The sequence below is a fragment of the Ascaphus truei genome, chromosome 5 (assembly GCF_040206685.1).
Source record: "Ascaphus truei isolate aAscTru1 chromosome 5, aAscTru1.hap1, whole genome shotgun sequence".
NCBI classification, from domain to species: Eukaryota; Metazoa; Chordata; class Amphibia; order Anura; family Ascaphidae; genus Ascaphus; species Ascaphus truei.
The window spans coordinates 155865593-155889626 of NC_134487.1; the positions used below are offsets into that span (position 1 = coordinate 155865593).

Sequence of the window (24034 nt, forward strand, 5' to 3'; positions counted from 1 at the left end):
TTGGTGCCAGTGTCATTAACTAAACTCGTTAATTTTTCCATCGGGCAAATATACCACATTCTATTCCTAATCTGGGGGATATTTGGAATCTCTGCTTGTTTCCACAGTGCCACGATCTCGCACCTCGTGGCTGTTGCTAAATGCATAATCAGTTTATTACCTGTTTTGGAAAGGCCCGGTCTATTCAAAAGGAACAGCCATGGATCTGGAGGAATAGTGAGGTCAAAAATCCTCTGAAGCCAATGTCTAATTTGTGTCCATAATGGGACTATCCGAGGACAAGACCACAACATGTGCAACAGGTTCGCCGATGCTCCACACTGTCTTGGGCACAGAGGGGAGCATCCTTGTCCAAACCTTGCTAATTTCTGTGGAGTGAGATACCACCTCATAAAGACTTTATATGCGTTCTCCTTTAAAGTAGTGCATGTCGAGCTCTTAGCTGCTGCTGTTACAATAGCCAACCAGTCTTCTTCGCTCACCTCTTCTCCCAGATCTGTTTCCCACTTAACCATATAAGGTAATTTATAATTTTCTGTAGAGTTTGAACCGACAACTTCTTTATACATCTGCAATGTAAGTCCTTTTGTATTTGTCTCTCTTAGACAGAGCTTTTCAAACGTAGTCAATGGGGGAAAGGGAGAATGTTTATTATAAAATGCTCTGATCTGAAGGTATCTCAAAAATTCCGTATGGGGTATCTCTTTGTCTGATCTAATTTGTTCAAATGTTTAAATTTTTTTATTTGCCTCCAGATCTCTAAATCTATTAATGCCACATTGTTTCCACATTGAAAAACCACTTTTAGATATACCCGGAGCAAACTCTGGATTACCCCAAAGAGGGGTCATTAATGAATGCCTATTAGTTAAATGTCTAAATTTTGAAATCTCCCAAACCGAAATAGAGTTGGTCATCGAGGATAGCAGAGTGTTAGTGGACTTAAGGACTATTTTTGGAAGCCAAATAATGTTGTTTAGCTCCAATGGGGAGCAAATCTCTCGCTCTAGATCCACCCATCTTTTCAATCCACGATGGATCTGCCACTGCATAATTTGACATAATTGGGCTGCTCTATAACAGAACAACAGACAAGGTACTGCCAACCCCCCTGTTAGAGGAGCTCGCTTCATAATTGTTCTATTTACTCTCGGTTTCTTATCTCCCCATATAAATTGAGAGATCTCAGACTGAAGCGAGAGCATATCCTTCAGTCTAAGTGGCTTCCATTTTCTGATGTCCGTTATCAAAGATCGAATGAGTGAGGGATAATTTGCACTATATAGACTTTTAAAATCCTTTGTAATGTGTACCCCTAGATATTTCATCGCGCAACGTTGCCAATTAAAATTAAGCTCTATTAATTTTACCATTTCTTTTGGAAGGGATACATTTAGTGCCTCAGATTTAGACTGATTTATCTTATAACCAGATATTCTATGGAATTTCCCTAACAAGTCAAATAGATTTGGCAGAGACGTTAGCGGTTTAGAGACAGTCAGAAAGATATCATCTGCATATAAAGCTATCTTATGCTCTTGGGATTTAATTTTGATTCCTGAAATGTCAGGGTGTCTCCGAATTTGTGATGCTAAAGGTTCAATATAGAGAGCAAATAAGAGGGGTGACAGTGGACATCCCTGTCTCGTACCGCTTTTAATTTTAAGTGTATCTGATGGATGACCCTGATTAACCATTTTAGCTGTAGGGTTAGAATATAACAAAAAGATTGCTTTATTTAGTTTATTTCCAAATCCAAACGCTCCAAGCATAGCTTCTAAATATGGCCAGTAAATCCTACCAAACACTTTTTCTGCATCTAAACTTAACATCATAACTTGTATTTTATCATTATTGGCTATATCTAACAGATCAATGATTCGTCGGGTGTTATCCGCTGCTTGCCTGTTTTTAATGAAGCCGACTTGATCTGGATGAATTATTTTTACGTATTATTATTAGGATTGTTATTTCTATTGAGACAGATTATTTGTATCTTAGTTTACTGGCTATGCACTTCTTTGACCCAGACGGTGTTGGAAATCGGTGTAATGTGGCAGGGATAAGCTTATACAGTAGGGTTCCATGTTAAAATGGATAGGACACAAAAAGGTGACACTGTTCTCATTTGTAAGTAATTTCCCTGAACCCCTGGCTGCAGTGGGAGCATTGTATGCTAGGCGATAATGGTGAAAAGCAGGGTTGCAAACGTGTCAGACATGTGAATGTCCTCACAAAGCGATATTTTTATTTGCTGGATCTTAAACATACTTAAAGTTGCAGTCTGTCATACGACCAAAGTGTACTAATCACAATTAATTTAATTTACCCCCCATGGTCAGAGTATAAACCCATTGTAATTTGTGTATAAAGTGTATGGGCTGTGCCTGCTTTTTTACAAAGACAAGAGTTTATGTTACTACATAAATTCTTACCATCAATAAGTTGAATGTGACAAGTTCAGCCCTCAGTCCATACAACTCAGCTACACTTTCGATTGGGGTTTCAAGATAATCTGGAATTGGCAAATGGAACTTGTAACCTATAATTCTTTACTTTCTTAATACTGCATTACTAGTGACCCAGACACCTTCTTCATGTAGAGATCCTTTATTAAAGCACTTAATATTTACCAACACCTGTTGGGATGGGCTGCCATATCACCCAGCGCCATAGGTACAGTCTTTGCAGGTCACTTGACATGATGTCAAACCTGGAGAAAGAGGCCAGTAAAAAAAGGCAGTGAAAGGCTGCAGGATCTGTAATCACAAAGGTGGGGTCTGGCAGAGGTGCAACTGTACCTCCTGGCCCAGAGCTCCCTATATCTGTGAAGAATCACAGATACCAACCAACAAGGACCTCACCAACACCCACATGTATACCCTTCCTCCTAGAAGCTTCCAGTTTGGCAGAATACCAGCCCTCACATTTGTTTCACAATTTTACAAGTTTCCTCTGCATTGCCTATAACAACAAATGTAACCCATCATATGACAACACTCACAAGAAAACCACATTCCATTACAATACTTCCAGATTATCAAGTGGTTGATCAGCCTGATAATGGGGAGTGTATTTTTTTTTTTTACATTCATGCACAGAAATGTATACCCACAAACTAACCTTCAGCAATGATCGAGTGGTCATGGTACAAAGGTCCACAGGCTGCAGAGGAGACCTGCTTGGAATTATTACAACTACAGTTTTGGGGAGTATCAGAAAAGTAATAGGAAGCCACAGTTTGAGAGACTGGTTTAGAGGATAATCGAAAAAATTAAGAGCAGGCAGCAGAGAGGTCAACCGTAGCTCAAATATATTTTGTATCACCTATGTACAAAATATTTAAGTTTATCAGAAATGTGTAGACAAAGTTGGTTTATCCAGAGTTACCTGTATCGGCACAGTTATCTGTATCGGCACTGTAAAAACTGATGTGTGGATTCTCTCAGAGTCCAATAAATAGAGATGCTATGCGTCTGCAAGAAAAACGCTTTATTGGAGTATGTAGTTTCCTTTTGTACAGTTGTTTTGTCCCAGTCCAGACTCTGACTTCTGGATATAAGTGGTTTGACATTGTGCACAGTGTTCTAACACACATCACAGACATTTGTTCACCCATTGACAGGTAAACATATGCAAATTAAGTTATCAACTGTTTAATGCAAGGAGTTATTTATTTGTTGATGTGTCCTTCATCCTATGTAGGATGCACAATGAGAGCATTAAGGGTTTGTCCCCGCATGCTACTGCAGAATGCTACTACTCCCGGTCGGTGCGGTGAGAGGTGGCACTTATCTCCCAGTGGTCACTTTTTAAGCTTATTATAGCTTACATGCTTTTTTACATTGGCAACACTGTAAGTGTGTATTTTTAAGAGTTTTTTTATAAATTGTTTGAACCATATGATCTGTGCTATGCGCGTACATTTCTTTCTTGCTGAGGTCGCATTCCCCAAGTGAAGGAGCTGCTCTGCACTATTGATGTCCACAGTCTACCCTTCGTTACCTCTGCTTGATTATGTTTACGTTCTTGTGAGTAGGCTGTACTTAGGGGCCAAGATTCACCAGGGATTATCCATATATATTTGTTACATCTGCACTTAGATTGTGTTTTTTCGTGTTTTTATCCCCCATGCTCCCCCTGGATTGTGAGAATACATTTCTACATTTTGGGGAAGCGTGAAGACAACCCCACCGGAGGGTAGTAGCAGGGGGGTAACACCTTCATATTGTTATTGCACCTGGTTTGCACTTGTTATTATTTGCATTATTGTCACTATTTTATTGAGAAAAGCTGAGTAAGCACTGTTTAGGGTGTTAGCGCCTTCTATATTCACCATATATTGCACATTGAAAACCTGCTGGAACAGACTGAAATATTGCTGTAAAAGATATGTCCCACCTTTTCTCAATTTATTCAGAGACAAATAGGACATTTATTTGCACATATCTAATGAAGAAGCAAATCTTTAATTACGACTAACACCTGTAACCAAATCATTAATAAAGTACGTTTTCATTTGTCAAATTGTATGAAAATACACACAAATTTGCCCAGCGACCATGCTTAATTATAATAATAATAAAATACTGTAGGTTCTCCAGGGGTTATCTAGCCCGGTAGCAAAACTGGGTCAAAACTAGTGAAACGGAATTGTATCAGATTTATCAAAGGAAAAAAAAAAATGTCATTGATTTTGATGCAAGTCCTTTTCTTTGATAGTGATGGTTTTTGCATTGGTTTTGCAACAGGTAGACTTTAGTAAATAGGCCCCCATGCCCTTTGTGGCTTTAAAAACATCCTATGGCTAGCAAAGGAGTACTTGCAACCTTGAATAATTACAAGACCATCTTTGTTCAATTTAAACTTTTTTGTTTATTTCAATGAATAGGTTATTTTATCTTCAAATATTTCTTAATACAGGATTTACTACTGGAAGAGGTTCACATTTTTGGCTATGCACAGATTTTGTAGCTACCATAGAACACAGCGTGCAGGTTCTTAAATTCACTCAAATCTCTCAACATGCTTTATGTGCTATAATAGAACATGACGACACACTTATGACGAGTGCTCAGTCAAGCAGCCTTGGTAATATGGCTGCTCTATTAACAAAAGCAAACAAGAGTCCAACCAGTATATATTATTTCTTATACCAGCGCGAAACAAAGAAGTTACTCACAGTGTAAAAACCAGGGGGGTATAACCAGTGGGATTGCTGCTTTAAATTTAACAACTAATGTTAATTTATACCATTTCTTCTACATCTTTCAACTCTCAAGGGACAAATCTTCACAGGTGTAGATATTAACTTGGCTGCTTTTCTCCTCCATATGAATTAAGCATCTACAATAATGAAGAATATTTAACAGTGTAACGTGCAGCTTTGTTTGAGGGTAAAAACAAGCCTAGTAAATAGGTGATGTACTGATTTATGCCCTCTCTCTTTTAACCGCTTCAGTGCCAGAGGGATGAGTAATGCATTGCTGGCAGTGAAGAGTTTGAATAACTCAGTGTACATAGGATCCCAGAGAGCTGACGCTGCATTTCATGATCTCAGAACATTGGTCCACGTTCTTCTTAATCCTGTAGAAACTCTCCACATATTCCGAACGCCCCAGGAGCTCCACAAAATCCTCATCGTGCGTGATGATGACGAGCTGGAAATTCCGTTGCCTGGAGCGGCTTTTAATGATCCTGCAGAATGATTAAAATGCAAGATCAAAAATGACTTCTGCCAGGGGTTCTCTGGCTTTTTCTTCTTCTCACAAACTTCAATTTTATTTGTCGTGTGGAGGACCACCATACAGTTACAAATACATTTATCAAAATACATAGATCTGAAGGTGACAGCTACCTAAAATGAATTCCAGGAGTTTTAGGGCCCATCACCAAAGTTACTGGAGATCACAAATTGAAAGCCAATGATGTTAGGCAACTTAAATGGGTTTTAAATTGTGGTGCAAAATAAGAGCTTTTGCCCTCTGTGTAGTTATGATTACATTTCTCCTGGGCAGTTTTAACTTTTGAGGGCCAAACAGAATGAATGCAATTTTCTCTGTGGAATTGTAGCTACTGCAAAAAATGTACAGAAAATGTAGTTCCCAGGGCTGGACTTTGACCTTCTGAGGCCCTAAGCTAGGTCAAGAGGCCTCACAAATTAGAAATAGATTATTCTGACTGAAGGGACCATTGCAAATATAAACATGAACCTGAAATGAATGATGAAAGAATTATACTAGCATTGTTATATACAAAGATGACGGTGTAAAGTTCAGCTGAACAGTGTTTGCACATCACATTCATCCTAATATTAAAACATTTCCCCCCCTGATATTTGGAGAGCAAAGCCATTGATTTCTTCAAATAATAAGCTACAAAGTTTGTCACTTTCGATGCACATGATGCTTAGGGTCAAATTTGAGCGAAAAATTGACATATTTATACAGAATCGTCTCTTTCCCATATCTTCTTTATTTATCTGATTTTAAAACTTGAAATGCATATTTTTTTTTCTTCTGTTTTTGAGGCCCTTCATATTGTGAGGCCCTAAAGTTATCTTATGCTTAAGTCTGGCATTGGTAGTGCTACTCCGTTTGTCCAAGTTATTATTGCACATTTAATCCCCTCCAGCTATGCAATACATTTCAGAATGGTTTAGTGAAGAATCACCTGCAATGAATAAAAACAGTAACAGAAGGGATCTCTTCTAAAAAATATTAGTTTTAAGTGTCCATGAAGCCAACATTATTGCTAACTATTCAGATTTGTAAGGCTTTGGTTCTGTTTATTTATGCCAAATAAGTATCTCTATATATTTATAATTGTTTCACCTCTGTACAGCTTTCCCTAAAAACAAAACAAAACAAACAAAACAAAAATATCTCCCCACAGCCTTGAACTAAGGTTGTATTCCCATATTAGTCCTCCCAACACTTTACAAAATAATGCCAACTAATGTGCATGCTATATACCAAGTTAAGCAATTTTATTATTGCAGTATTATATGGTCTAATAATTGAACTTAATGTGGTTTACACATATTTGTCTACACTTTAGATATAAATTGTACTGGCAAGAAAAAAAAAGCTCTCTCTTTACTCACTCAACCAAAGCATGTGCGAGAGACTCGATATTTTCACGATCCAAATTGGTGGTAGGTTCGTCTAGTGCAAGTATACCACAGTTCAGACAGAAGGTTTCTGCCAACGCCAGACGGATAATGAGGGAAGCAAGTACCTGTAGAAGATAGATTGGTTAAATAAAACCCTAACATGAAAAGATTACCATGTTCTGGACACTTTTGCTGTTGACAGCAGGTGACATCTCCAGTCTGCAAAACAAACCAGATACTGCTAGATGAAAAGAAAAGGAAATGTGCAATTTTAGCAAGGCCTCCCATACATCTTGATTTATTACACAGTGTAAAAGATGCAGTCTCACATAGAACCAATTTTAACTAATGGCTGTGACAAGTTTGAGTATTTTATGTTGGTTTTAAGTTAATCTTCAAAATGTTCCTAAACATGGAAACCTGACATTTAGGGAAGGGGTTCCTGCTCTAATGTCTGCCATGTTGCTCTCTTCTATCATTGCCCGCTTTTAATTAAATGTCAGACATGTAGTGTTGGGGTCCATACATTTGCTCAATCTAGAGAACATAGGCAAAACATGCAACCCTATGCACCCCCCCCTTTTGGAGTCCACTGTGTAACTGAAAACAAAACGCTTTCATCTTTCTAAAATAATTAACAGCAAATAAAAATATGAGTTGTGTTGCATTTGCACGTCTTAGACAGGTCTGTAACCCTGTTTTTCTCCATCATCACTTAGCAAACAATGCTTTCAATGCAGCCAGGGATTCTGGGTAATAACATTCAAATGAGCACACTCACTCTTTACTTCTTATCCATTGTAACATGGACTCCTATAAGCGTATGTCTGCCATATTACACAGCTTTTCAGCACAGAATGGGTAAACCTGCTCACAGACAGCTGAAAAAATACTTACTTTAAGCTTTTAAGGTTTTTTTTTTAGCAGCCATGATTCTTCATAATTGTAGAATATAAGCCGGGTAAAACGAAATCTCAAAGTACAGTGTGAACACATTGCAAATCTACATGCTTTTCCCAAAACATTCTTAAAGCAAGAAATATGAGCAGCTGCGTTTCCCCCCCGATGCAGGACCTCACTGAATTGGCAATAACGTGCCGTACGTTTTAGTGCTGTTTATTTAATCTCAGCCATAATCTGAACATCAAGGTCTACCGTTCACTGACTTCAGTTACAGCCCAAGGTTCCCATACCGGAGGACAAATGGCTGCTGAAAACCCCATCAGTAGGTGTCACTAATAGAATGTGCTAGTGGAACACAAACAATGGCTGCAAAGTTTCATGGTTATATCTCTCCAGTATCGGAGGAGGAGGTGGGTGTGATCCACATCCCATATTAGATTTTCTATAGATGCTTTCCTATGGTGGGTGGCCAGATTCCTATTCTACAGTTCAGATAATGGGAGAAAGTAAACTTGGATGAGATTGTTAGGCTACGGCACCAGTGTTAACTGCTGATGGGACGCGGGGGTGGGGGAGGCGCGCAGCCAAAACGAGGGGGGTGCAGCCATGACTGGGCATATCTGCCCTTCCATTGGCTGCCCGCGTGATAACGTCACGGGAAGACAAAATTCTTGTCTTCCCTGCCAGCGCATGCGCCATCGCGATACGCGAGCGCCCACACAAGAAGCTACTGGGGCCTGCCTGATAGGTGTGTATATGGTGTGCAGCGTGCCGTAGCTTGCGCCGCAGCGGCCACTGAGGACCTGACTTTAAGGTGTAATTTAAAGAGTACGTAACTTCATCCAAATACACAGCTTTACCTTTTGTCCAGCACTGCAACGTCCGCGCATATCCAAAGCAGTGTCTCCTTTTATCATCACTACTCTGTAGTTGTAGGTTCTCCTTTTATCAGCAGCAGATACACACTCATCTGCGTCCGATCGGATTTCTATGCATTCAATATCTGAGAAAAAGGAAAATGTCAGTGCTTTCAACAAAGAAGCAGTAGGTTGGATGCACCAGCATGACATGAGCGTTCCCTCAAATGTTAACACAACAGCCTTACTTTAGGACGGTAATGTCTTAACCTATCAACCATTGTTGGTACTTTTTAAGTTAGTTACCTACTGGAGATCACTGTAAATCCCTGTAACATGTTGCAGGCCTTCTAGAAATACGAGTTAAAGCAGAAGTCCTACACACTTTACAAAGACGGCATGTATGCGCTGCACTGGAGGGCAAATATACTAAAGCTGAACTCCGCCAGGCACTAGGAAAGGAAGCTAGAGAGGCAAGAGGTTTATTTTATTTTTTTCAACCTCAATTTAGTGACTGTTTTTAAAGAATGTAACATGGGAAGAGGGGGTACAGCAAGCAGAGGCAAGAGATAAGGTGGAACAATAATGTAACGTAGCAGAAATAACTAAAATGGGTCTAGGTTACAGATACAATGGCCTAGATTAATCAAACGCCATTAAAATTGAACTAATATCGCACTGGGAAGAAATATTCACCAAGGAAGATTCTTCAAGCAACTGAGGATTGAGGACTTTGGGTCACGGTGAGAATCCCACATTGCAGGACATGGATGGCCTTGGATTATAAATAGGCCATTGGGTTTTGGAATATTTTTTTAAGGTTGGGTCTTTGTTTATGCCATCGGGCCTTGAATTATTTTTTAATGGCTTTTATTTATTTTTTGAATGGTTATCGGACTTGAACTGCTTTATGTTTTTTTTTTTTTTTAATTGTTGGGCATCTGTCAATTATTGGATTGGTTTCGAGGGGCTTCAGCCCTTAAGAGGACATAATTCATCCAGGGTGGGTGGGGTAAGTAGCCCCATTTTTATTACAGGTCACCATTGATTGCCAATGTGGCTATGTCCCCATTGAGAGGGCCTAGGTAGCCACAATGACAATCAATGGGTTTATGTTTTAATAGTATTTTTTTCTTATTTGTAATGTTTTTTTTTTTTTTTTTTTTAATACAAGTCTTTTTGTTTATTTTTGTATGACTGAAAGCCACAGGGCGGTTGGGTTTGTTGGGGATGTGTGAGAGGTGTAGTTGCCCCGGGAGGGTTGTTAGCCCACCATGGTGTTAGGGGTTAACCCCTTGTTTTCCTTAGTGTAAAGTAAAGCCAAGATAGTGTAGTTTACTGTTAATATCAACCCTTTTGTAGCCCTTAGTACTATAGCGCTTGGGTTTCCATGACTAGCTGACCACTGAGTTTCTTATTTATTTTTATATTTCTTATTACTGCGGTTCTGATAAAGATTGAAACATTATGTACATCATGTTGATACCGGTCCCAATATTTTTAACATTCGCGGTCAAAAATGCTTTATTTATAGGTGTGCACCGTTGATTTATTGCACCATAAAAATAACACTTGTTTTGGCAATAATACCGCATTTCTGGAGCTTGAGCTATCCATGCCTAGAGAAAATAATGTAACAAAGTAACAAAATCAGCTTTTACAAATAACGTACTAGTAATATATTGAAAAGATCAAATAGGGGTTTGTCAGACGAAACACAGACTTGAACGCGGTACTGTAAGTGGGTTTGTCAGAGACCACCCAGCACTTTCTTATTGCATTATTGAGGATAGCGGAATGTTTTCCCATTTGCACTGTATATGTTAGTCGCACATAAACCGGAACATGGGAAGAGGAGCGAGGTGGTCTGTAAAATATATGAAGGTGACTTCTTCGAGGGGCCTTGTAGTGACCTCGTTAGTATAGTGCACTAGGGGTTGCATGAGGGACCTATTTCTGTGTGTGTGAGAGGGTGCTACGCTGATCACATGAATGCCGGCACAGTGTTTTTTTTGTATGTCTGCTACTGAAAGCTGGGACAAAAGACAAGTGGCACATCTGTTGACTAGTTAAATATTGTATGTTGTCCTTCTTTAACAGTAGCTTAAACGTAAAGCCTTATTTAGCATTACAATGTTTAAATATATACTAGAATACTACAGAAGCTATATTTGGCCATCTAAGATATATTTATTTTCTTCTCTGGAACCTGGAGATGGCAATATATGATTTATGGTGCCATTTCTGACACTGAAAGGCTGACTGACCATTAAGGAAATTTCTGACTAATATACTCTGGGTCCTGCTTCTCTCAGAAACAGCACCTGCCAACCTTCCCTTTAAAATATTAAGTGAAGACGGGAGAAAATTGACAAGCTTGTGAGGAAGTAAATGGATTTTGATACATTTCAACCTTTCAGGAATGATATCACAAAATCAGAGATAGCTTCTTATTGAGTCCTGAAAAGGAAGTAATGATCTCTCACATCATACTTAACATTTCATTTTTACAGTGTCAATAGAGCTGGAGTAAATTCTCAACATAATGTACACGTTAAGCATGCTATTGCCTATTTTAAAAAAGAAATTACTGAACTCACTTTTACAGGTTCAACTAGTAACCAGAGATGAGACACTGTGTGCAACCGGTAAAATGGGGGTGTCAAATTTGATTGCATCGACTCTTTGCATCAATGTATCAATGTATCAATGTATCAATGTATCAAGGTCTTTGCGCCAAGTTTTGCACCATGTGCGTCAACTTGTGATGTGGGGAGTGTCAATAGGAGTTAGGGAGAAGTGACATGAGACAGATAATGAGATGAAACAATCTATGTGCATCACTTTTTTTTAATCTTGCATTTACATAAATGAATACCCCCAGCTGTAATGTGGTGTAAAAAATCAAATGTAGGAAACACTTGTTTTCACATTGGACACTAACAAGCAGAAAATGAAGCAATGAGTAAAAAAAAATTCCTTCTATTCGTACTTTTTTTTTTTTTTTAGGTTGACACCAACCCGTTTATCCACCGAAATGAAAGAGGCAAAAAGAATGTATTTTATGATTTGGACCAAACAATAGACAAAAACATATCTAAAAATAAATAAATGAATACCTTGTCCTCTATAAGTACTGCGCCATAGGTCCCGGATAATTTTATTGATTTCTTCCATTTTCATGCTGTGGAACTTCATGATAGCCCTACAAAAATAACATGTCACTATAGTATTTGCATATGTAAAAACGTGACAATGTTAGGATTTTGATAAAATATTTAGGTCTCTAAAATATTCCCCAGTGTGGTTCATTCAGTCAGCAAGAATGGAAATAACCTAACAGACAAAAATAATGTAAGGAAGTTTCTGTTTCAAGGAACTTATTCTTGCAAAATACCTTTATGGGATGGAAAAAGTATTGATTTTAACCAATACTCATCCATATACGGTTTGCTAGCAATTTGTTTTGGTTATTCCTAAAAAAAAAAAAATCCCAGAGGAATGGGTTCAGAAACTCTAACATTTGTAGCTAAGTATGTCCTTCAGAATTTTCCCAGCGTTCAGCATACAATTTGCAGTTTAAAGTGGAATTAATCTATCTATCTATCTATCTATCTATCTATCTATCTATCTCTATATATCTATATATAAACCTCAAAAGTGTTTGATTGTTAGTAGATGTGGGGAATCTCATTGGTCCGTCGGTCCGCCCGCCTCCCCACGGCTCTCATTGGCCACGAGGTACGCTGACATCACAGACACACCTACTCCACTGACACACACAGAGACACACACATACTGCCACAGACCTCACCCCTGCAGACTCACCATACCCCCTAAGACTGTCACCCGAGACTCTGAAGCCTAAACTGGGCCCTCAGCATAGCCTCGGAGACTCTCTCCCTGCGGACTCACCCTACACCCCTTGGATCACCCCTGGTAAGTCTAACCCACTTTCCAACCCTCTCTCTCCCTGCGCCCTTTCCTACCTCTCCATCTCCACAATCATCACACACCTCGCTTTCAAACCATCTCTCCACCTCCTTCAACATCACACACCATCAATATAACCGCATCTGCTGTCCCCCCCTCTTACCCATCCACGCCACCGCTGTACACCCCTCCCAAATCAGGACCTCCACGGGGCAGACCCCACCGCGCCTCTGCTCAGCAGGCCTGACAAATGGCACCGCTATATACAGCCGCTCCCTGCTTACTGTCTCAAAATGGCCACCTTACCGGCCGCTCCACTATCACGCCTCCGCTTTGCACCCCACCTTCCCGCCCGCTCCTCTATGTCCCTGCTTACTCCTACAAAATATGTCCGACAACATCACGCTCACGTCTCCGCTTTGCAGCCATTGTCCGACTACACCCCACCGCGCCTCCGCTCAGCAGCCCTCACAAATCGCCGAATAACAATCACCCTCTCGCCACCCCTTCTATATACACCAGATCCCCGCTTACTGTCCAATGGCCCAGTAATAAGCACGCTCACCGCCTCCGCTGTGCACCACAATTACTGTGTCAAAATGCCCGGTCCCCTAAGTCCCCGCTTACCCCTCCAACAATTCATCACGCTCACCATCTTCGCTGTGCACACCGCTTACCACCTACACTGTGCAGCCCCATTACTATGACAAAATGTCCGTTATATCCCCAATTGCTTACTGTCTAAAAATGCCCGACTTCCCGCCCGCTCCGCTATCACGCTCACCGTCTCTGCTTTCCACCACACTTACTGTGAACAAATGCCCACCTTCCCGCCCATTCCGCTATATCCAATGGCCCAGTAATAATCACGCTCCCTGCCTCAGCTGTGCACCACGATTACTGTGTCAACAATTCATCAGACTCACCACCTCTGCTGTGCAGCCCGCTTACCACCTCCACTGTACACCCCCATTACTAGGACAAAATGCCCATCACAAATGCCTTACCTTCACCAGCTTCAAACCGGGAAACGAAGCGTTGAAGAGGGGGGGGGGGGGGTGGGGGGGAGAGAGGGGTCAAAATCGGAGATGTGAACAGGGGGGGGGGGCAGAGCTGTGAAGAGGGGGGGGCAGAGTGGAAGGGAGTGGAGAGAGAGCGGGAGCGACAACATTACATCCCGGGCAAGGCCGGGTATATCGGCTAGTTACTATATAAAATGATCTCTACAACCGCAGTGAGACTTTTTACAGCAGTTGATCACTTTCAAGCAGACGTTTTGTAATTCCTCTACATGCATCTTTCTACAATGTACAACTCATTCAATTTTTCTGCCAAGTCCATCTACAGTTATCGCTAGACTCTGCAATCCCGCCCACCACAAATACAGGGGTGACCTGCCTTCACTACAGTACTTTCATACCAATGCTGATACTTCATACAGTACTTAATCACCCTGACATGATGTATTTAGCTAAATACTATAATTTGACATTTACACTTCTGCATACGTGATGAAAATCATGAGCTACAAACGAATTCTTTTAACATATTAAAAAAAGATTGCAGAGAAAGCTTTTTATTTTCCATTTAAACCAAATGGGCATGTAACTGGGGAGAGAGATACATTTGAGGTCACCAAAATGTGATTCCAGAGACTTCATATGGTTATTGGCGAGTCAGCATTGACAAACACATACATTGTGAACTTAGCTTAGTGGCATGTAACAAAGATAAAGTCAATACAATACAATTCTTATGTTCCTTTCAACTCTTTCTGGGGGATGCGTTAGCTGAGAATTGTGAGCACCTATTGCAAACTTGTTTTGAAAAGTAATGGGATAATTAAGCTAAAGATTTTAGCTTCAAAATAGTTGTATGACAAAGGGTCTTGTACCAGTTTCGCAGCCAGGAGTTACTTCAGTAAACAATCCCAAGGAGTTTAAACCTTCACCGGGAATTTATAAGTGTTTAATTTATTATCCAGCACCTCAATTATTCAACCCTAATTTCATTGCCCCATAGAGGTCTTTTAAAAATGTTCACTCTCCAGACTTTGCAGTATGTATTCATGTATGTATGCATGTATGCACTATATATCTCATCTTCAGCCTTGCTGATCCACTGCTGAATGAAGGTTTCCCCAATGATCTTCCAAGCCTCTCTTTTCAACCTCATCCTCCCATCTTACTTTTGACAGTCGTCTTGGTCATTAAATTTCCCTAGGGATCCAGTCACATACAATCTATGTCCAACAATGGTAATTTCTTCCAGCAATATGTTACCCCACTGACATTTTAATTTCTTCACCATTGTGGTAATGTCACAGACTTATGTTTGGTTTCAAACCCATTCATTCTTTTTCCTGTCTCTTCGGGTAATACCCAGCATACATCTCTTCATACTTAGAGTTGTCTGAAGCTTCTAAATTATATTCGCATTTAGGGCTCAAGTTTCACAACCATACGTGAGCACCAGCAAAATACACTGGTCGAAAACTGAGGCGCGGTGGACGGTTCCCTTGAAATATCATCGTTTCCTCCAAATGCGCTCCATCGCATCTTCATTCTCCTGTTGATTTCATTGAAAAGCTTCCTATCCATTGTTACTTGCCTACCAAGGTAGACATAGTCTTTGACTTCTTCTAGTTCTATTTAATTTATTAAGATCTTTGCAGATTTGACACGTTGAACATATTTAAAACCAGAGACAGAACATGAAACACAGACAGAGCTCAGTGCACATCCAATGACACCTATACACGGTACAGTGCCTATATACAGTGGTCGACAAATCACCAAAAAATCTACTCGCCACCTAGTGCCACACGTGTGCTGCTTGGGCCAATAGGAGCTCGCCATGATGTTAAATCCACTCGCCCGGGGCGTGCAAATGTATAGGTTTGTCGAACACTGTGTATATGTGTATATATGTATATATCTCTCTATCTCTCTCTCTATCTCTATCTCTCTATATATATATATATATATATATATATATATATATCTATATATATATATATATATATATATATATATATCTTTTGAATAAAATGGTCTTTTAGTTTAATTCTTTGGCCAAAGTGTTCAAGCCCTTGAGCCCCTACACGGCAGACAACATCACAAGGGTATCTAAATTCTTAATAACCTGTACATTACCAGGAAGAATTATTTATAATAAATCTGTCAAAATTAGTTGCATAGTTCTAAATCTGATTGAAGCTCTTACTAATCTGTACATTACCAGGAAAAGCACTCTGTATTAGATTTGTCGCAATCAACCTGTAAGCAAGTTTCCCTGAGTGTGGGAAATGCAATGGAGTGAGCTTTTAACCATTTAAAAGTGGGAGGGGGTGAGCTTCAAACTAGGGAGGAGGAGCCACCCTCCAAATCAGCCATGACCAGCTGAACAGAAATTGTAAAACATACAGGACACCTACAAGCTCATATTGAACCCCCAAAATAACCACAACATATATATAAGCGTAAAAGGCCTCGGGCATGGTCAGCGCTTATGCGCTGACCCGTGCTGAGGCGTGCTGCTGCTCGGAACTGAGCCCCTGCAGCTGCAATGAGAGCGGCTTTAGGAGGGGCTTGCGCACGCTTGCGGAAGCGTGCGTCTCCCCGAGTCTTGAAAATTTGGCGCTCGCCGGAGCGCAGGGCCGGTCACGTGAGCGGTTCGCCCAATGAGGGCGAACCAGCTGCGTGACGTCACTGGCCCGCCCCCTGACGGCGCGCTGTCTAAGGCCAGGGAAAGCACCTGCTTTCCCTGAGCCTCAGCGCTGTAGAGGCACTATGTCCCAGGCCTAAGTGTCAGAGGAGTGCTACTGAGCATGGCAATATATATTTAAAATGTTGATTGCGACAAATCTAATATAGGGTGCTTTTCCTGGTAATGTACAGGTTAATAAGAGCTTCGATTAGACTTAGAACTATGCAACTAATTTTGACAGATTTATTATAAATAATTCTTCCTGGTAATGTACAGGTTATTAAGAATTTATATTAGTGTTAGATACCCTTGAGATGTTGTCTGCCGTGTAGGGGCTCAAGGGCTTAAACACTTTGGCCAAAGAATTAAACTAAAAGACCATTTTATTCAAAAGATATCTTTATATATATATATTTAGGCACTGTACCGTGTATAAGTTTCACTGGATGTGCACTGAGCTCTGTCTGTGTTTCATGTTCTGTCTCTGGTTTTAAATATATATTGCCATGCCCAGTAGGTAGCACTCCTCTGTGACGCTTATATATATGTTGTGGTTATTTTGGGTGTTCAATATGAGCTTGTAGGTGTCCTGTATGTTTTACATGTTGAACATACAAACAAAAACAGAAAGGCTAGCGCAACATACAAAATGACACATCATATAGTACAATACTTCAGTACTTATCTGCTCAAGAGTAAGGGTCATTTAGTTAAACCCTTTGGCCAAAAGGTTATAAGCCTGCAGCCACTTCACGGCATGACCAATCTGCAGGTCCTAACACTACCTGGCACAATTCTCATGCACCTCTGTTTTGTGCTGGAGGGAGAAAGACCATAATGGGTCTGTGATTCACAGGATCATGATAAAAACGGCTAATTGGAAAGTGGGGCAGGGTGAGCTTTAAACCCTGGGGAGGATATGTTGAACATAACTTTGATCTTGCTGAGATTCATATGTAGACCCACTATCTTACTTGCTTCGGCGAGTTCTCTGATTTCTTGTTGTAGGTCTTCTGCACTTGAGGCAAAAAAAACAAGGTCATCTGAAAATTGTTTGGGACTCAAGTATTCACAGTTGAATGATGAATTTGTATCTCCCAATTTAATATGTTGAACAATTCAAGTGTTTCTGTGAAAGGTTTGTGACATGGTGTCTTCCTGCCACACTGCCTTGCTGATCCTTATAGTGCTTATATCTTCATGCAATTTAATGGTAGATGTGGCATTCTCGGAAATGTTCTTTATAATATCCATGTACAGTTCAACATTTTGGGGCCCATGCTATAAGCGTTCATTTAAAAAAAAAAAATAATAAATAAATCGCCGGGCCATTTAAATTGCCTGTTTGAGCGTTGCGATCACGGTATTCAGAAAGCCTTGATTACCTGCGATAGCAAAATTCCCAAAATGGGCTAGCAGCCGTCGACGTGAAGATCGCCTCCCTGAAAAGGGCGTACCTGGCGATTACTTTCAGCTGCAGATAGAGCTGCTTTTCCCTGCGTAAATCTCGCCCCAAAATTAATGTTTTTTTTAATATACATTTTATTACTAGTGTAGATGAGCAGGGGGTCTCCGGAGCAGAACCGCGTTGATTTCAAGTCCGGGGACCACCTGCTTCCGAGATAGCGGCACCCCAAACGGGGCCTGTATCCCCTATGCATTTTATTCCCACGGTCACGTGACGCGGGACATTTAAATGCATAGAAGATACCGGCACCCCATAAAGGGGTCTGAATCTCGGGAAGCAAGGGGTCCCGGGAACTCAAATTAACGCGGTTCTTCTCCAGAGACCCCCTACTCATACACTAGTATTAAAATGTATATTTAACCCCCCCACCCCACCAACACATAGTACTGTAATGGGCACAATAACTATTATCCAGATATGGATAATAGCTCATTTGCCCATTATAAAATCAAACAGCCAGCCAGCATAAATGAACCTTTCTACTTACCCTTGCCATCATGAAGGGTGTCCTCATCAGCATACTCCAGGCCCATGTCATCTGTTGACAGAAAGAATACAAGAAAACATACAATCTAATGCCCCCCAACCCTTTAATCACACTAGCGATTAATAACCGCTATAGTAATTAAGGGGTTAACCCATCCTCCCCCGCTACTCACCTGGGAGGCTTAACCACCCACCCTAGGACCAGTATATCCACCCTATACCCATTGATTTGCATAGTGGTACATCATACCCATATAATATGGGCATGATAAGCCACTATAGCAGTCAATGGTCACCCTAATAAAAAAGCATGAAGGCCAAAAATACACAATAATAAAAGATATACACAAGCACCTAAACACCCCAATTCAAGAAATAAAGCACTAGACAACCAATTAAATAAATAAAAGCACTAACCAACAAAACAATTAATTAATTTTAAACACTAGCCAGCAAAACAATTCATTAATTTAAACCAGTAGCCAACAAAACAAATAATTAATTGAAAACGCTAACCAATCCTAAAATGTACTAAAAACAAATCATCCAAATTCCAAACAATATTTAACAGTATTTATTTGAATGTATTGCAAAAAAATGTTGCCACAGGATTGTTACCTCAGGCCTCAGACACCTGCGGCAACCACCTCAGGACCCCCGCGGCCTCTGGTATCAATCATATGGGGGTAAAGGAGGCGGGTATTAGGGTTTATTGTGGGTAGAGGGGGTGGGTGAAGGGGGTATTTGGCCCTTGGTGGGTAGCAGGAGGGGTTAACCCCTTCATTACCGTAGCAGCTAACCGCTAAGCCAATGAAGTAGACTGTAAATGCATTTTTATTGAATGGGATTCATGCCGGGGGTCTCCGGTGCTAATATTAATGGATATCAGCTCTGGAGACCCCCAGCATCAATCCGATGCAGAAAAAAAGCATTTTTCTCCCTAAGTCCTGTATCGCCGCCTCTCAGCAGCTTCTCACCAGCCTCACGCCAACTATAATTGCACGAGTTTCAGAACCTGCGATAAGTGGCTTATCGCTGCTCACCCGGCGATTATTTTATGACAAATTTTTGGGCGATTCATGCCTTTATTGCCCACTTATCGAGGCTTACTGAATAGCAGTTGGCATTTTGACCGATAAGTGCTTGATAAGTGGCTTATCGACGCTTATAGCACAGGCCCCTTTGTCTTCTTAATACATCTAGAGCCACTAAGGTGTACAAAGAATAAAATGTTTTTTTCCCCCCGTAATCTACTAATCTTAAACAGAGGGGTAGATCGTCTTGATTACTTTGGGAAATTCCTTCTTGTTTGTCTTGGATGTGATCCATTGTGTTGTATCCGCTGCAAAATTCAGCTTGATCTCTAGGCTGGGAGAAGTCAAGTGTTCTGTTGTAGTCAATTGAGTATTGTGGGAAAAACCTTGTAAGTGATTGGAAGTAGCCTTTTGGGGCTATATTTCTTGAGGTTTTCTTGGTCTCCTTTCTTGCGGAGGATAACAATGGCATTGCTCCATTGTTCTAGACTTTCCCTGTTCTTCAAACAGAATGTAAAGAGTTGTGCAAGGATATACTGTACTTGCATAAACTGCTAACCATGCTTACATCATGAAAAGAGGAACTCACATGCGCTTCAGCAGGTTCATTTAAAGCCGACATTGGAAAATAATATAATATAGGATTTATGTGCTATGGCCTATGGGTATTATTTGGTATGAGGTTCACTAGGTTTCAGTTAGTTTTTCTCAGCTAGCTCATCGGGGAAATGTTCCAATCAGTATTCCATTGTTTATCTCCTGCGATTAGCTAATTGGAGCATTTGTGTAGGTGGAAAATGGTGAATACTGTTCACAAAATGCATGCATATAGTAAATCTAATAACTTACGTCTAATAAAAGAAATCTAGAACTACTCTTATCACATAATTGTTTCTCTTGAAATAATTGTATGTTTTACAGAGGAAGTAATGTTGCATCACAATGATGGCTAATAAATATAAATCCATGTACATCTGGTGAAGAATCAGGTTTATGGTGGCATTAATTGTTACTATCTTTATAAAACTGTAAAGGGGAGCCATAGTACCAGGCCACCATTTCTAGTCTTAGACTACCATTTCCATTATAGCTGCCTTCAACTTACAGTATTAACTACACAGCTAAGCTTTCTTCATTAACCAGAGTTTATTATAGGCTGTTCTGTCTATGTATGTATATCTGTATTTATATAGTGCCATCATGGTACATAGCACTGTACAATACACATGACATAATATTATAACACAATGGGAAGAAGTACTTCAGGCATAAAAACAATAGGAAAAGGAGTCCCTGCCCTGAAGAGCTTACAAGAGCTTACTTGCAGCACTACATTAAAAATCCTAATTTGTATTTTTTTTTATTTTTTTAACATCACTTGTGTAGTATTAGGAAATACTTACTTTTTTTTTATTCCACTCCACTCTCTTTAAAACTCATTAAAAAGGGCATAAAGAGGTACTTAAAGTACTTAATTTTTTTTAAAAGTCTTTGATTATCTTTATTGAAAATGAATTACCTATGCTGCTGATCAATCCGTTCTCCTGTGATCAATCAGCAAAAATCCTGCTTCCCCGGGTTAATGTAATGGCCGCATTTCAGTTTCAATCAATGCTTCAGTCCGTATAACTCAGCAGCTATAATGTATTTTTATATTACAAAGGTAACATTGCCTATTATTACAGTTTACAGCTCAAAGTGCTGGGAGCATTGGAAACAAATGATCAAATAGAAAAGTGTTGCAAAGATCTTTGGAGGTAGGCTAAAACCTGCAAGAGAAATCAAAGGATTCTCAGTATATTAAAACTCATTAAAAATGTAATTAAAAAGAGTTGGAGAAAAAAAAAAATGCAGCAAGAATCTAATACTACAGAACTGATTATTTAAAAACAAAAACAAAAAAAAACACACATGTAGGATATTGAATGTATTCTCACAGCAACCATTTGCAAATACATAGAATTTCCTCTTTTGGAACAGTTTATCATATAGTGAGCCCGGGAAAGCAGAATCTTTGCCGATCAATCACAGGAGAACGGGTCGATTGGCAGCTTTGGCAATCACATTTCCTTAAAAGTTAAGCATTTGCTGCGTCCATTAAAACAAAAATATAAAAAATGCAAACTGTATTGCAACTTTGGACTAGTCTACACCACTAGCCTTCTTTGATCTCCAACACACTGCAGCACAATAACCCTTCCAGCAGTGAAGAGATAAAGTAAATAAGCTAAAAATATGCATTTTTATTTAAAAAATTGCATACAATGTTCTCGGAAAGAGTATTTCTGGCCCACCCAGCACTTACACACATTGAGCTGGGAATACTTGATCTGTGAAACCGTGTCTTTCAGATTTGTTTGACTGATAAATATGTGATGGTAATCTGGCATTCTTGAAACTTTCACGGTCACACTCCTCAGAATTATGGCAAAAGACAGAGAGGAAACCTTCGGGGGATTTTTAGACAGTTTCCATTAAGGCAATAGGTAATTGCAATTACTATGCATATCGGAAGTGACAACGCTGGTAAAGCAATATTACACATTGGGACCTCCATTTTACTCTACTACTGTTTTTTCTATTATAAATTCATGTATATGGTGCCGACTTTTCTTGGAACAGCACCCACGTGGCAGAAGAAACTACGTAACGAGCAATTTTGAAAACAAATGTACTACCTTGAAGACGTCTGCAGTATTCCTTCATCTGTGCAGCCCAATAAGTTTCTGCATATCTGTAAAACGGGTCACTGTGTGGGAGTCTCTACCCTGTACCACAGTTGGAAAATATCTTGGTTCTAGCAAGAAGCAAATATTCTCCCACCTAATGCTCCTCACAGGCGGTCCTCGGTTATCCGACGCAATGCGTTACTCAAAATGGCGTCGGATAGCGAAGTGTCGTAAAGCGAAACCCGTTTTCCCTTAGGACCACTGTTTAAATCAAACGTTCCGTTCCTTAAGGCATTTGTAATGCTAAAATACACAAAATATTTTACTCAAGTAATAAGATATGCAGCACACACAGATTATGATGGAAACATTATATTTATTGATTCCAGAACTGTAAAATAAAACTATAAAAATAAAACTATACTGTATTCTGTACAGTAATGTACATGACCAAAAAAAACACATCAATTATTGGAGGAAGATGATTGAGGGGGGGCGGGATCATTAACAGACAACGGACTTTTTGGAGGTGATGTAGGTGGACTTGACGGTTTCGGCCTCTTGAAGAATCTCTTCATTGAAGTCTGGACAGATCCTTTCCTTTTCTGCGTGTAGATCTCTCTATAGCAGCTGATTTGGTTAGACACCCCACAACTGACTGTTGAACTCCGTTCAATGGAGGTGGGGGGTTGGTCAGCGCACGGGATTTTGCTCAAACGTAGAGATAAGAGGATAGGAAGATATGGAACACGGTATTAGTGTTTTAGTAATCGAACGGTACAATACAGCCAAAAGAACTTTGGAATTAAAAATGTATGAAAAATATATTTTTAAAATAGCTTAAAACTCTTTGGAATTAAAGAACCTTGGTAATTAAAAGTAAAAATATATAAATATATAAATATATGAAAAAATATATTTCTAAAATAGCTTAAAAATAGATTAGAAAATCCTTAAATAAAATCCTTAAATAAAGTTTAAATGGAATTGTGTGGTTTTTTATGAACAGAAGCAGAATATGTGCTATATGTGGATGACTAACAGGGTGTGTTTACATAGCCTGTTGTTGGTCTGAGGTAAAAAGGGGATAATGGGGCTGGTTAGCAGAGTTTAATGTGCAGTCTTTCCTTCATGGAATGCTGCTAAAAACAATAACTTTCTTACCCTCCTGGTGGGGGCAGTACGTGAGTTGCTTCTCTCCCGGGGGCCCAAATAGGAAGAAAAGGGCCGAACTCGGTGAGTGAGCAAAATAGAATTTATTAGGTACAGAAAACAAAGTCAAAATAACACTCACAGTACAGCTTTAAAACAGCCCAGCATCAGCCTGATCGTCCGGTGATATTCCTCTCACCAGTACAGCTCCCGTGGTCGCGTCCGACGGCGGGACCGGAAGAGGAGGTCTTACCGGATGTCAGCAGGCTGGCTGGGTCCTTCAATCAATGGGCTCCGGCAGGGAACAACTAGTTTCGCAATAATGCCTGACGAAGCATTATTGCGAAACTAGTTGTTCCCTGCCGGAGCCCATTGATTGAAGGACCCAGCCAGCCTGCTGCCATCCGGTAAGACCTCCTCTTCCGGTCCCGCCGTCGGACGCGACCACGGGAGCTGTACTGGTGAGAGGAATATCACCGGACGATCAGGCTGATGCTGGGCTGTTTTAAAGCTGTACTGTGAGTGTTATTTTGACTTTGTTTTCTGTACCTAATAAATTCTATTTTGCTCACTCACCGAGTTCGGCCCTTTTCTTCCTATTTGGGCCCCCGGGAGAGAAGCAAATCACGTACTGCCCCCACCAGGAGGGTGAGAAAGTTATTGTTTTTAGCAGCATTCCATGAAGGAAAGACTGCACATTAAACTCTGCT

At 40.1% G+C, this 24034-nt stretch overlaps 1 protein-coding gene across 1 annotated transcript in view; it reads right to left on the minus strand.

The window, feature by feature from the left end:
* Window positions 1-4886: 4886 nt before the first annotated feature.
* Window positions 4887-24034, minus strand: part of RAD50 (RAD50 double strand break repair protein) — a 98626-nt gene continuing 79478 nt past the window's right edge. The window contains exons 23-26 of the mRNA XM_075601111.1: window positions 11994-12079; window positions 8878-9020; window positions 7106-7239; window positions 4887-5697 (exon numbers count right to left, since the gene is read on the minus strand). Coding sequence (XP_075457226.1) covers window positions 5511-5697; window positions 7106-7239; window positions 8878-9020; window positions 11994-12079 — 550 coding nt within the window. The 3' untranslated portion in view covers window positions 4887-5510. The remainder of the gene's footprint in view (window positions 5698-7105; window positions 7240-8877; window positions 9021-11993; window positions 12080-24034) is intronic.